The sequence below is a fragment of the Phoenix dactylifera genome, chromosome 14, assembly GCF_051530095.1.
Source record: "Phoenix dactylifera cultivar Ajwa chromosome 14, Ajwa_hap1_PhDact_Kaust_v1.1, whole genome shotgun sequence".
Classification (NCBI taxonomy): domain Eukaryota; kingdom Viridiplantae; phylum Streptophyta; class Magnoliopsida; order Arecales; family Arecaceae; genus Phoenix; species Phoenix dactylifera.
Window position 1 is genome coordinate 21,035,943 of NC_143203.1, and position 14,410 is coordinate 21,050,352.

General features: G+C 49.1%; 1 protein-coding gene across 1 annotated transcript; it reads left to right on the forward strand.

The window, feature by feature from the left end:
• The first annotated feature begins 9,816 nt into the window (after positions 1–9,816).
• PRXR1 (Peroxidase superfamily protein) lies at positions 9,817–12,470 on the forward strand. Its single transcript, XM_039132548.3, has 4 exons — positions 9,817–10,346; positions 10,510–10,698; positions 11,238–11,403; positions 11,844–12,470. The coding sequence occupies exons 1-4, from the start codon at positions 10,116–10,118 to the stop codon at positions 12,251–12,253; spliced, it is 996 nt and encodes a 331-aa protein (XP_038988476.1). The 5' UTR covers positions 9,817–10,115; the 3' UTR covers positions 12,254–12,470.
• The last annotated feature ends 1,940 nt before the right edge of the window (positions 12,471–14,410 follow it).

Here is a 14,410-nt window from a genome sequence, read left to right on the forward strand (position 1 = left end):
CTTTTCAGTCCCACCTCCCGATTGAGCTCTGCGCTAGACGCTTCATCCGGGATCGCGCCTCCTCGCGCTCTTCTCCCTTGTATTCCTTTCCTCCCCTTCTCCTGGGGAGGACCAGAATATCCCTTGGATGTGGCGTTCCTCTAGAAGCAGTGCGAACTTCTTCGTCCGCGCCGGCTCTTCGTCTTTTGCGTGAGGCGTCGATGGCGCCTCCGGGGGGATGCACCCACGTCCGGTGGGATTGCAGCTGCTTCGGATGGAGGGTTCGGGATTCCGGATCTTCAGCTCCACGGAGTCCCCACCTCTTCCTTACTTTCTTTACTCCCCAATTTCCCTCCGGGAATTCTTTGTAATCACACGAACACGCCATTGTAACCAGGAATTATTGAGATGAAAAGGACTATACATTTTTTGAACTGTCTTTCTGGCTTTGTCTTTCTACTGGCAATATACCCGCAGGTTAGCGGAATTCCAGCTCCTTGAAATTTCTCGACCATCTAGGGCCTCCAACTGGTAGGAGCCAGGTCGGTTTACCCAGCGAACCCTATACGGGCCTTCCCAATTTGGCGCCAGCTTCCCACCTTCCGCGGGTTGAGATGCTTTGGCTCGCCTTAGCACCAGATCTCCGATTCTGAAAAGTTTTGGTCGGACCTTGGAGTTATAATATCGGGCCACCCTCCGCTGATACATCGCCATCCGGACCTGCGCCATTTCCCTCGCTTCTTCCAAGAGGTCCAGGTTCCCTCGGAGTTGCTCCGAATTGGCCTCGGGTCGGTGCGCAGCCACCCGGGGCGAGGGGAGTCCGAGCTCCACGGGGACAACCGCTTCCGTGCCATAGGTTAGGCTGAAAGGCGTCTCCCCGGTAGGGGTCCGATGCGTGGTCCGATACGCCCAAAGGACGTTCTCGAGTTCTTCGACCCAAGCTTGCCCCGTCCGACCGATTCGCGCCTTAATTCCTTGGAGGATTGTCCGGTTTGTCACCTCGGCCTCACCATTGGTTTGGGGATGCGACACAGATGTGAACCGATGCTCGATCCCGAACTCCTCGCAGAAGTCACGGAAATGCTTGTTGTCGAACTGTCGACCATTATCCGAGATGAGGACCCGGGGTACCCCAAATCGGACAATGATGTTTTTCTTCACGAACTTCCGGACTTGCGCCTCCGTGATAGTGGCCAGCGGCTCTGCCTCCACCCACTTGGTGAAGTAGTCGATTGCAACAATCAAGAATTTTCGCTGGGCTGAAGCGACGGGGAATGGTCCGAGGATATCCATTCCCCACTGTGCGAAGGGCCAGGGTGCGGTGATTGGTGCCAAGGGGACAGAAGGGACTCTCTGGACGTTGGCGTGGCGCTGGCAGGCGTCGCATTTCTGTACATAATCCTTTGAGTCCTCCAACAAGGTAGGCCAATAATAGCCTTGCCTCATGATCTTGTGCGCCAAGGACCTAGCCCCCGAGTGGGATCCGCAGACGCCCTCGTGGACTTCGCCGAGGACGTAGGCCGCCTCCGAGGGGCGGAGGCACCTTAAGAGGGGGGCGGTAAACGAGGTCCGATACAGCCTCCCTTCATAGAGTACGTAGTGGGCGGACTTCTTGACAAGTCGCCGAGCTTGATCTTCGTCTTCAGGGAGGATCCCTTCGGCGAGGTAGGCGACGAGAGGGTCCATCTAAGACGGCTCCGGATCAATCGCCATCACCGCTCCAGCCTCGCCGATGCTCGGGGCATCCAGGGTCTCCAGGTAGATTGCCCTCGACAAGTTGTGCGCCTCTGCGCCCACCAAGCGGGACAACCTATCGGCCCTGGCATTTTCGCTTCTGGGGACCTGCTGGATGTCGACACTGCCGAGGTCGGGAATGAGTGCTTGCACCTTCCGGACGTAGTTCTGCATGGTCGGGCTCCGGGCCTCGAACTCCCCACGGACCTGCCCGACCACCAGCTGGGAGTCGGTGAAGACCTTCAAACGCCGGATGCCGAGCTCCCCGGTGAGTTTGAGTCCCGCGACTAGGGCCTCGTATTCCGCCTCGTTGTTGGTAACTGGAAATCCAAACCTCAAGGCATACTCGGCTATCACTCCATCAGGACTGGTAAGGACCAGCCCGGCCCCTCCACCCTCGGGGTTCGACGACCCATCGATGTGAAGCGTCTAGGTCGGGAGGTCGAGGCTGGGCGTTTCCGGCGGTCTAGGTTCCGCCTCCTGCACCGTGCACTCAGCGAGGAAGTCCGCGAGCACCTGGGCCTTGATGGCGGGTCGAGGCTGGTAGCGGATGTCGAACTCACCGAGTTCTACTGCCCACTTCACCAGCTGTCCCGCATTCTCGGGGTTGCTGAGGATCTGTCGTAACGGTTGATCAGTTAAGAGGGTGACAGAATGGGCCTGAAAATAGGGGCGGAGCCTCCTGGTCGCGGTCAGCAGCGCGAAGGCGATCTTTTCAGCCTTCGTATACCGCGTCTCGGCGTCCCGTAGGACCCGGCTGATGTAGTACACAGGCTTCTAGAGCTTTGCCTCTTCCCGAACCAGCACCGCACTGACCGCGGTTGGGGAGACCGCCAGATAGAGGTAGAGCATCTCCCCTTCCTGCGGCTTGGATAGCAGGGGAGGAGACGCCAGGTATTCCTTGAGCTGGTCGAACGCTGCTTGACATTCGGCCGTCCAGAGGAAGTCTTTCGGGCGTTTTAACACCTTGAAGAATGGTTGGCAGCGTTCGGCCGATTTTGCCACAAATCGTCCGAGCGCGGCGACCCTTCTAGCGAGCTCCTGAACCTCCTTCACTTTGGTCGGAGGGGACATACCTTGGATAGCCTTGATTTTATCCGGGTTGGCTTCGATACCCCGCTGGTTGACAATGAAACCGAGGAACCTCCCGGCCGAAGCGCCAAAGGCGCACTTCGCTGGGTTCAGCTTCATGCGAAACTTCCGCAAGGTGGTGAAAGTCTCCTTCAGATCCACGATGTGCTGGTCTGCCTGGCGGCTCTTCACCAGCATATCGTCCACGTACACCTCCATGTTCCGGTCGATTTGCTCTTTGAAGATTTTGTTGACAAGGCGCTGGTAAGTGGCGCCAGCGTTCTTCAGACCGAAGGGCATTACCTTGTAGCAGTACAGCCCCCGGTCCGTTATAAAGGCAGTTTTCTCCTCGTCCTGTGGGGCCATCATTATCTGGTTGTAACCGGAGAAAGCGTCCATGAAAGACAGCAGCTGATATCCGGAAGTCGCGTCGACCAGTTGGTCTATCCGCGGAAGCGGAAAGCTATCCTTAGGGCACGCCTTGTTCAGGTCGGTATAGTCGACGCACATCCTCCACTTCCCGCTCGCCTTCCGGACAAGTACAACATTTGCCAGCCACTCGGGGTAACTCACCTCCCTTATGAATCCTGCCTCCAAGAGTTTGTCTACCTCCTGGTCGACCACCCGGATCCGATCCGGGGCACAGTGTCTCTTCTTCTGCTTCACTGGCCGGTGGGTCGGGTCGACGTTGAGGGCGTGAGAAATGACCTCCGGGTCGATCCCAGGTACATCGGCCGCCGACCAGGCAAATACATCGGCATTGGCTCGGAGGAATTCCACCAACCGGGCCCGAGCTCCCGGGTCGAGATTGGCGCCGACCCGGACCACCCGGTCCCGGCGGCCTTCCTCGAGGGGAACTTCGACCACACCCTCGGCCGGCTCCTCCTGCCGCAAGGCCACCTCGTCTCTGGCATCAAGGGACTCGACGCTTAGGGCTTCTACGGGCTTCTTCCCTTTGAGGGTCGCTAGGAAACATTGCCGTGCGGTCGGTTGGTCGCCTCGGACCTCCCCGATCCCGACCGCCGTGGGGAACCGCATGAGCAAGTGGTACGTAGAGACCACCGCGCGAAGGGCGTTCAGTCCGGGTCGTCCGAGGATAGCGTTGTAGGCCGAGGGAACACGGACGACCAAGAACCCGAGTCGCACCGTGGCTTCTGCGGGTGCGACGCCCGCAGTCACAGGCAGCTCAACGACACCTTCCGCCGGGACAGCGTCACCGGTGAATCCTATGAGGGGGGTGGATATTTTGTGCAACAATTGTCTGGACAAGCCCATCTTTTGGAAGGCCTCGTAAAACAAGATATCAGCTGAGCTTCCACTATCCACAAGAACACGCCTTACATCATAGTTTGTCATAGTGAGGGAGATCACCATGGCGTCATCGTGGGGGGTCTGAACCCCCTTTACATCCTCATCACAAAAGGTGATTACATTGCCGACCCTCTGCCTCTTTGCGACGGCCGCCCCTGACGCCTCCGTCGAGCCCCCTGCGTTCCTCACGGGCCGGGGGCAGCCCCCAGTGATAGTGTGGATCACCCCCGCAACGGGTCGATTCTGCTCCCGAGGCTCCGGAGGAGCCGGGTCGGCCGGACGCGGGTCTGCGGGGGGACGTCGGTCGCTCACATATCGACCGAGACGCCCCCGACGGATGAGAGCCTCGATCTCGTCCCGAAGCTGGAAGCAGTCCTCTGTGTCGTGGCCGTGGTCTCGGTGGTACTCACAGTACGCCCGGGAGGGCCTCTTCCCAGGTATCCTCCGCATCTGTCTCGGGGCCGGGAGGTCCTCCCGCCCCTTGATCTCCATAAGGATCTGGGCCCGGAGAGTCAGGAGAGGGGTGTACCGGTTGAAACGTCGGGGCGGAGAACGAGGGCGTGGGGCGCCGTGGTTCTTCGCCGGCGACGGGCTTCTGCGCCGACGCTGGGGCGTCGGGCTCCTCCTCTGGCGTGCCTCTTTCCGCCTTTTCTTCCCAAGCTTTGGAGGGATCTCGACGGCCTCCTTGCTCCGGTGGGCGGCTGCCTCCTCGACGTCCGCATACTGGTTCGCCCGGGACAACAGCTCTGGGAAGCTCCGCGGCAGGCGTTTGTCCAGGGAGAAGGTGAGTCTGCCCTTCCGGAAGCCACGCTTCAGGGCTGAAAGAGCTACCTCCTGACTCAGGTTCCAGACCTCCAGCGTAGCCCTGTTGAAGCGGGTAAGATAATCTCCCAGGCTTTCTCCCTCGTTTTGCCGGACATCAAAGAGGGAGTCGGAGACCAGTCGCCGCCGGCTACTGACGGCGAAATGAGTGATGAAGAGGCGGGTGAACTGGTCGAAGGACCGGATTGAGTCAGCCTCCAGCCCGGCGAACCACGCCCTCGCCGGGCCACGGAGGGTTGCCGGGAAAGCCTTGCAGAGAAGGGGATCTGATGCTCCGTGAAGGAGCATAAGGGTCCTGAAACTCTCGACGTGATCCCGCGGGTCCGCCGCCCCGTCATAGGGCTCGATCGCCGGCATTTTGAACCCCGGCGGATTCGGGGTCCGCAGGATCCTCGAGGCAAGCGCCGGCTGGGAGGAGATCTCTAAGTCGGCGAAGGGATCTTTAGAATGGCCCTTCAGGACCTGGAGTTGTCGGTGGAGATCGTCCACCTGCCGGTCCAGGGAGCGCGACCGGTGGGTGGGAGACAAGGAGCGGCGAGAGGGGGACCGACTGGAGCGCGGGTTCCTCGAGGACTGGGGGGTCTGGGAACGCGCCCGGGCCCGCCTCTCGTACCCCGCGCAGCTCCGGTGGGAAGGTCCCGGCAGAATGGAGCGTGCTCGAGAATCCTCCTCGCGCCGGCGCTCCTCCCCATGGGAGAGGAAGGAGCGCGGGTTGAGGAGGACAGACGAACGCTCAGGCAGCGGCGGCTTCTGAGCCCGCTGCGGCGCCCGGGACATCGCACCCTGCAGATTCTGCACCGCCTCCGCGAGGGTGCGAACCTGCTGAGTTAGCTGGTCGAACTGGGCGGCTTCGACCGTCTGAATGGGCGGTGGGGCGGTGGAGTGTTGCTGAGAGTGTGTTGGAGATGCAGCGGCCTCCCGGCCAGAGGCGCGAGAGGCCCCGCGACCGGGAGCATTGGAAGCTCCACGACCACCTCGCCGTGCCATTACGATCGCTCTGAGATCCGGGCCCTCCTTCTAGCGCCAACTGTTGCTGGGGGTCCAAACCGAGAACGATTGGCACAGCGGTGTGAATGGGGTTCCCTTGGAATTACTTCGGTTGCGCTCCGCCTTCCGCCGGGAGACCTGCAAGCAAGCCTCGCACCACCACCGGGGTAGTGGGGGCCCTCCGACGATCAAGTTAGGGGAGATCGAAGGAGAAGAAGAGGTAGCAGGTAAGATAATACTCTGAAAAATCTTGCTTACCCTCCCCTTCCCCCCCAGCCGCATATATATCAGGCTGGGGGGTTTTTCTGGGGATTGGTCATCGTGTGGCACGATGGGGTTGCCACTGACATGGTCGTTACAGGGCGTCGTGGGGCAGCGCTGGGTACGGCCATGGCAGGGCGTAGTGGAGCTCCGCTTTGTACGGCTGTTACAGGGGATCGTGGGGCAGCGCCGGATACGGCCGTTGCAGGGAGTAGTGGAGCAGGGGGCCGCGGCGTGCCTCAGGGGAACAGTCTGTTGTTGTCAAGAGATTGCCGACTTGGGGTCGGATTGCTGGATCAAGGGGCACCCGACTCGGGGTCGGGCTGCGGAGCCGAAGATATCCGACCCGAGGTCGGATTGCTGGATCAAGGGGCAGCCGACCCGGGGTCGGGCTGCGGAGCCGAAGACATCCGACCCGGGGTCGGATTGCTGGACCAAAGGGGCAGCCGACTTGGGGTCGGGCTGCGGAGCCGAAGATATCCGACCCGAGATCGGATTGCTGGATCAAGGGGCAGCCGTAGTCTTCCTGGGCGCGCGTGCCGGTCACGTGGGGCATGGTGGTTAAGTTCTCCCGTAACAGTTCCTATTCTGGTTAGGAGACCCACGCCACCTCCAATTCTAGGTCCTCATGATCCCTTCCTCCTTATTGTTATTTTCCTAGTTTCCTAATTATCTTCCTCGTTTTCTAGTACGTGTAAGAATTAGTTTTTTTTTTTTTTTTTTTTAAGCTATGAATATATGTAAGGCCCATAGGCTAGGGATTCAAGTATTGGAATTTAATAAAATTTGCCTATTTTCCTAAGAGGTTTCAGTCCTCACAAAGGGGTCAAATATTTTTGTCTTCCACTTTTTCCTTCTATTTTTTTCTCTTTTTTTTGGCTTATAATATCATCCCTATAATATAAACCCACCCCAAAGTTTATTTCATTACTGAATGGGAAATTAATTTATGCTTCAATAAATCTATAATTAATATTATTTTTTCAATTCATTGACTAAAAATTTCAAGTTATTTCAAGTTCAGAGATGGCGAGGAATTCAACAAAGAGATAAATAATATTTCTCTATTTAATACAGGCAGAAGAAACATATTCTCCTTTCATATGGAACTTTAGAGTACCTATATGCTAACACCGCACGGTTCTGGTTTGATCCAACCTATTGCTTATCTTACAATGTTTCAACTTAAAGCTTATTTAAGTAATCTAGCAGAATTTGGACTAAATTTCCTGTTGTGAAGCTCATTTGAGCATGATCCATATCAACACAACACCCTCAGTCCAAATCCTATGGAAAGAAAAAAAAAAAAAAAAAGTTCTTCATAATTTTTTTTCCTACAGGCCAACAGACCTATAAGCTGGATGGGCTAACAAATCCGATTTCTATAAAATTTTACCCAATCCAATCCATGCAATCCACTCCATCTAACTCATTCTATTTTGTTCCGTGGCTATCTTTAAGTTGCTGCGATCTCTGCCCAACTTCATTATAACTTTACCTTGTCAATGGTGCTTGCCTTCTCTGAGAAAAATCCTCACTTAGATCCTTGCATCTCATAAAATGGTGTATATAAAAAATAGTCCAAAGTCGGTGTTTCTTTCATGAAAGCCCGCACTTGTACCCATGCATCCCATAATATAGTACATATGCAGGTCCCGAAGAGTTCAGAGTCCAACTCCATTTGACCCTTTTACTTGTACAGGCTTTAATGTGCTTAGGAAAAGAAACCACCCCACTTCCATAAAAAACAATGCAGGAAGGAAACGTTAGAGACACGGAGGGAGACACTTTGCATCTCACCATCACATGTATTGTTTTCTGCTTTCTTACATCTGATTCTTTACATCTATCCAGTTCCATCTATCCTTTACATATTTGCATCCATTCTTTCACATCTACCCAGTTCCATCCCCTGCTCGATCGAGCTAGCACTACAGAAAAAATATCCTTTTCCGACTTTTGACTGCCGACGCTAGATAGAAGCGCCAGTAATTTTAGCTCCGGCACCAAAATTTATCGATGCTTTAGTAAACAATGCTAAAGAGCGTCGTTGGAGTTAACCTAGCCTAAGAAGACACTTATAAGTATCGTCGGAGGCCATACCCTATGAGTTCACCTGGCCTAAGACGACGCTTATAAGCGTCGTCGGAGGCCTAGACCTAAGACGACGCTTATAAGCGTCGTCGGAGGCCATCCTCAGATGTCTGCCTGGCCTAAGGTGATTCCTATAAGCATCGTCGGAGGCCTAAACCTAAGAGGATGCTTATAAGCGTTGTCGGAGGCCACATGTCCATCTGGCCTAAGAGAGAGTTGGAAGATTAAACATCTTATGTGCTAATCATTTAACTGCCTATACATCAACATGAACATTTCCTGGTCAAATATTGCTTGCTCCATTTAATTGTCGACAGAAAACTTAATTACTTGCGTTCCAGATGTAGTTGTAGAAGTACAAAAATTCTAAAACTTAATTACTTTCTTTTTTTCCCCTGAAAGAAAAGGAAAGCCTGTGGTATGTGGTATTAATTATTGGCTATTTCTCCATTCTCTTGGATGGTTATATAAGTTGAAAGACCGAACATATCATGCACATTAGTGCGGATGGGTCCAGACTCATTGCGAGCATGTGAGCCACTTATAGATGCTATCATATTTTTCTACTACTACTTTATGAAAAGAGTAGAGCACCATCATGATGTTTATATCCTCTCATCCCTTTGCGCTTAAGTTTTTCTTTCTAATGTTGTTGCAATATATTTTCTTTTTTCATGATTTTAATGGTTTGGATTATTTGTTTCAATTAAACATCATTAGTTAAGGCAATTCATACATGTTGCAATAATTATAAAAAAGAAGTCGCTTTTGGCTGCTACTGTGCTTGAAAGCTTCATTTCCTCGCAATGGGCAAAAGCAAAAAGAATCTTGTAATTAATAATAGAGGCCTCCCTGCTGTCATGATTCCTACCTTATTTTGTTCTGAAAATAATAAATCAGTTACTACCCATGCTTAGTTTTCGTTTTTTTTTTGTTTTGAGAAAAGGAAAACACTATTTGTACTCAAATTTTGGACAGTTTTGATGGGACAGCTAACATGGCAAGATGAGTGTGGTTGTTCCTGTCTCAGCCATGTCTTCATTCTGAAGCATAGAATTATAAAGTTCACTCATTACAGTTCTTTTCCCCTCCTACTAGTTCCCCTCCCCAGCACAACTGATCCTCCAACATATTGGTTCTCATAGTGATTCTCTTTTTTGATTTAATTGACAACTTCCAGACCATTGGAAGAGTCAAAGGTTACCACCACGATTTTCTGAACACCAATCGCTAAAGCTTAGGCACCTAATTTGGAAGTATTTATTGTAATCCTAAGTTAGTTTAGAAGGTTTCAAATTCTTGTTGTAATCCTCATCCTTCTAGATATGGCAGCTTCTGTATAAATATTTATATTAATGAATGAATATATGTGGTTCATTTTCTTTTAATTTTAGCGTTCATATTTCTTCCATACAGACCAAAATTCCAAAAGAAAAGAGTCCAAAATTCCACTCCAATCGACTCTTTTTTTATTCTCTAACTACAATACTTAAGGTGCTTGGAAAAAGAGAACCAACGGTCACAAGTATGTAAGTGCAGCAAATGCAGTGTCAAACTGGAAGCCAGACGAGAACACGAGACGACGTTGTTTTACTCAGCCCACTTGTAGTGTCCTCCGGGTTTCCTCATTTCAGTTCCTTTTTTTACGTATGACTAAAAAAAATTTGTAGCTTAAAGTATTTAAACCAACTAAAATGTAGGAGATGAGGTTAGTTTTTTCAAGAAAAATTAAATTAAATTAAAACTCCAACACTTTTTACGTTTATTCTTTCACCATCTCCCTAATCCTACCCTCCGCTTTATTTAAGACCCAAGGAGGGGGCGTCGTAGGAGCACAGATTGAGTGGGATAGAGGGATGGGTTCTTCTTGGGGTCTTCTCTTCCTTGGTTTCCTCTCCTTGACAGCAGTGGCACTTGGGGAGGATGAGGTGGGGGCAAAGCACTCCGGCCTTGTGATGGACTTCTACAAGGAGTCATGCCCGCAGGCAGAGGAGATCATAAGGGAGCAAGTCAAGCTGCTCTACAAGCGCCACAAGAACACGGCCTTCTCCTGGCTTAGGAACATCTTCCATGACTGTGCTGTCCAGGTCCAAAAACTAGTCCCAAAAGAAAAGGAAATAAAAAAAAAAAATAAAGATCAAAAGAGAATAGGCTATTTTGTGCTCAAGAAAAAGAAGGAATAGTTTTTTTTTTTTTCTTTGTGGGGGTCAGGTTTAATGTTAGGTGTGTTTGATTTGCTTTTTGTTGCAGTCTTGTGATGCCTCACTGCTGCTGGACTCTACAAGGAGGAGCCTTTCTGAGAAGGAGATGGATAGGAGCTTTGGTATGAGGAACTTCAGGTACCTTGACACCATCAAGGAGGCTGTGGAGAGGGAGTGCCCTGGGGTGGTCTCTTGTGCTGATATCTTGGTCCTCTCTGCCAGGGATGGCATTGTTGCAGTATTGCTCTCTCTCTCTCTCTCTCTCTCTCTCTCTCTCTCTCTGTGTTGCTTCAAAGAGGAGAAAGAAAAAGAAAAGAAGAAAAGATCTAGTTTGTATATGCGTAGTGTTTATAGTAACTGAACTATTTTTCATACTGAATCCTGGACACCTTTGTTGTCTTAGATCTGACACAGCCCATGGATCCCATGGATCTCATGGGCATGGTTATGAAGACAAGCTAATCAGCATCTCCTTATCCTCCTATTTCCTTTTATCATATTTCTATGATTTAAGCCTTGTGGAAGGCCTCATCCTTTTGAGTTCCATGGATCTCTTGGTTCTTTCGAGAATGAAAGCTATAGGCCTCATAAATTTGTCAGACGTCAACATCTCTTTCCTGAAGGACGACATAAAACTCGATAAAGCAGACTGTCCGTTACCCTATCTTCAGCACTACTTCTGTAATTCGTCTTGTTTTCTTTCTCATATGTGATAAAAGCTTTTGACTCATGCCATTAACGCCATCATTTTTCCTCTCTTTTTTTTTGCGGCTGAAGCTTGGGGGGCCATACATTCCTCTCAAGACAGGGAGAAAGGATGGGAGGAGAAGCAGAGCTGATCTACTCGAACAATACCTTCCTGATCACAATGAGAGCATCTCTTCAGTCCTGGACAAGTTTAGTGCCATTGGCATTGACACTCCCGGCGTTGTCGCCCTCCTTGGTATTATTCCAACCATATATATATATATATATACACATACCTATATTTTGATCCATGGCATTATAATGCAGTTCTCATCATGGATAGATGCACTGAAAGCATGTACTCATACATGCATTCATGTTAAACCATACATTAGCTGGCAAATACCTAAACATGAAAAGACTATGCTATCCTTGCTCTGTCTTTTGAAGCATTGCAAAGATTGGATATCAAAGCCTACTGTGGAGCTTTTTTTTTTTTTTTGGCCATTAGTGGGTTACACCAATTGCTTGGAGTACGTAAAACAGTCATTTTACATGTCAGATCCAGTTCATTGCACTCACATCGATCCCTCTCAAGCATCATTGCTCCAGTAGCAACAGTAGATAGCTCCAAAATTATTTCGTCACCAAGGTACTCCACCACCATTATTTTGTCCTCGTTCCTCCTGTTTGCAGGATCCCATAGCGTGGGACGCACCCACTGTGTGAAGCTGGTGCACCGGCTCTACCCGGACGTGGACCCGGATCTGAACCCTGACCACGTCCCTCACATGCTGAAGAAGTGCCCGGATCCGATCCCTGACCCCAAGGCCGTGCAATACGTGCGCAATGACCGTGGCACGCCGATGAAGCTGGACAACAACTACTACCGCAATATCCTCGACAACAAGGGCCTTCTCCAGGTCGACCACCAACTAGCCTACGACAAGAGGACCCGGCCGTTTGTGAAGAAGATGGCCAAGAGCCAGGACTACTTCTTCAAGGAGTTCTCCAGGGCCATCGCCGTCCTGTCGGAGAACAACCCGCTCACCGGAGACCAGGGCGAGATCAGGAAGCAGTGCAATGCTGTCAACAAGCTCCATTAGATGGATAAGCCCAGCCAGTTCCCCATGGAAGTTAATTTGGGAGATGGGAGGGAAAATAAGTTGGTGTTGCTTTGATGTGTTCTAATTGGCTATAAGTAGTAGAGTTGGGGGGTCAGTTTGGAGGATGGATGTACGCAAAGGATGGTGGTGATGGTGTAATGGTGAATGCATGGATGTGTAATAATTTCATTTCATCGTGGTGCACCTTCATGGTTTATATTTGATGTTGGTCTTGCCCATGGTTTTAAGGAATGTGGTTATTTACGTGATTTTAATGCCACTCCAGTGGTTTTTGAGAGACCATGCATGGTGAAGCTAACCAATTCCATATTGCTGTAATATGGGCGTTATTAATTACCAGTTTTAGTGGCGTATGACATGGATATAAACAGTATTCCTGTTAAAATATTGAAGGCAAGCATCCTCCATGGATTACTATCATCTCCCAATGTTAGCTGATCTCAAGCATGACATAACCTATATTTCAATCCTTATTTAATATAAAAAAAAAGTAAATTATCAAAAAAAATATATTTATATTTATTACACTTACGATTAAATTAACGGTGTTAATGAATATGATACTAAAAAAATCCATTAATTAAGATTGTCTAATATCTAATCTTTAAAAACCTTAAATTAATATCTTAATTGTAATGGAAGATAAACCAGCTTTGTTCTATTGACCGAAATCTCGAAAATCTCAGTTCTAATAAATCATCTGAAAATTCAGAAAATATTAGTTTTTTTCTCTCTTTTTTTCCTAGACGTTCGATCTGATTGGAAATAAAATGAAATCTTAGTTGATCGAGATATATCGGCACCCTCTCATGATAAAAGTCATATATAATGCAATACAATTCTATAAGAATTTACATTTACTTCCGGTCATAACATATGGTTGGTCAAATTAAATAATTATCACGGGTTACTTCAACCGCTATAATAACGCCAGTCTACTGAAACAAATAGCCATTACTTGCTCTATCTTTTTCTGTGCTGGGGTTGGATGGAATGCATGTGCTTTAGAAGGACCGAGTAATGATGGAGGAGGAGTTGGAGTGGCGTCCGCACTTTGAAGGCCGCGGGCAAAGGTGGGTGAGCGAGGGACAAGGTCACGAGGTTCACGGCTTCCATAGCGGATGCCACCACCCGTTTGCACTAATAACTAAAAGAATAAAATTCTACTGTTACTTTAGTTATATTTGTTGGTGGGTTTTAGAGGTGCAGTGCCAAGATTTGGAGACACCCAAAATCACAATATCACAAGTTGATTTACTATAGATAAACTCACTTAGGGCTGGAAGTGGTTGATCCAAGAATTGCCCAGCTCGTCTTTGAGCCATAATTGACCTTGAAGGGAACTTCAGGCCAGCCTATTTTAAGCCCTACCATAGTTATGTATTAAGTCTTGTTCCAACAATTTAGGATTGGCTTTACAACACCTCATCCGCAATATTTCTATTTGGAGCTAATGCAAATGATATTTCAAAAGTTTTCGTAGTATTCTTGCAATGTTGTTTCATGATTACTTGGAATTTCTCCTCTTCCAAAATTATCCAGCAAAGATTAAAATCCATCTTTAGTAGAATCAAGAACTGCCAGGCTTGTGTTGGAGCTATAATTGACCTTGAATGGAACTCTAGGCCAGCCTGATTTGAGCCCTACCTATAGTTACGTGTTAGGTCTTATTCTAACAATTTAGGATTAGCTTTATAGCACCTCATCCGCAATGTTTCTATTTGGAGCTAATGCTAATGATATTTCAAAAGTTTTCGTACTGATTCTTGCAATGTTGTTTCATGATTGCTTGAATTTTCTTCACTTCCGAAATTATCCAACAAAGATTAAAATCCATCTTTATTATAATCAAGAATTGCCATGCTTGTCTTTGAGCCGTAATTGACCTTTAATAGAACTCCAGGCCAGCCTGATTTGAGCCCTATCTATAGTTATGTGTTAAGCCTTATTCCGACAATTTAGGATTGGCTTTACAGCACCTCATCCGCAATGTTTCTATTTGGAGTTAATGCTAATGATATTTCAAAAGTTTTCGTACAAATTCTTACAATGTTGTTTCATGATTGCTTGGATTTTCTCCTCTTTCAAAATTATTCAACAAAGATTAAAATCCATCTTTATTAGAATCAAGAACTA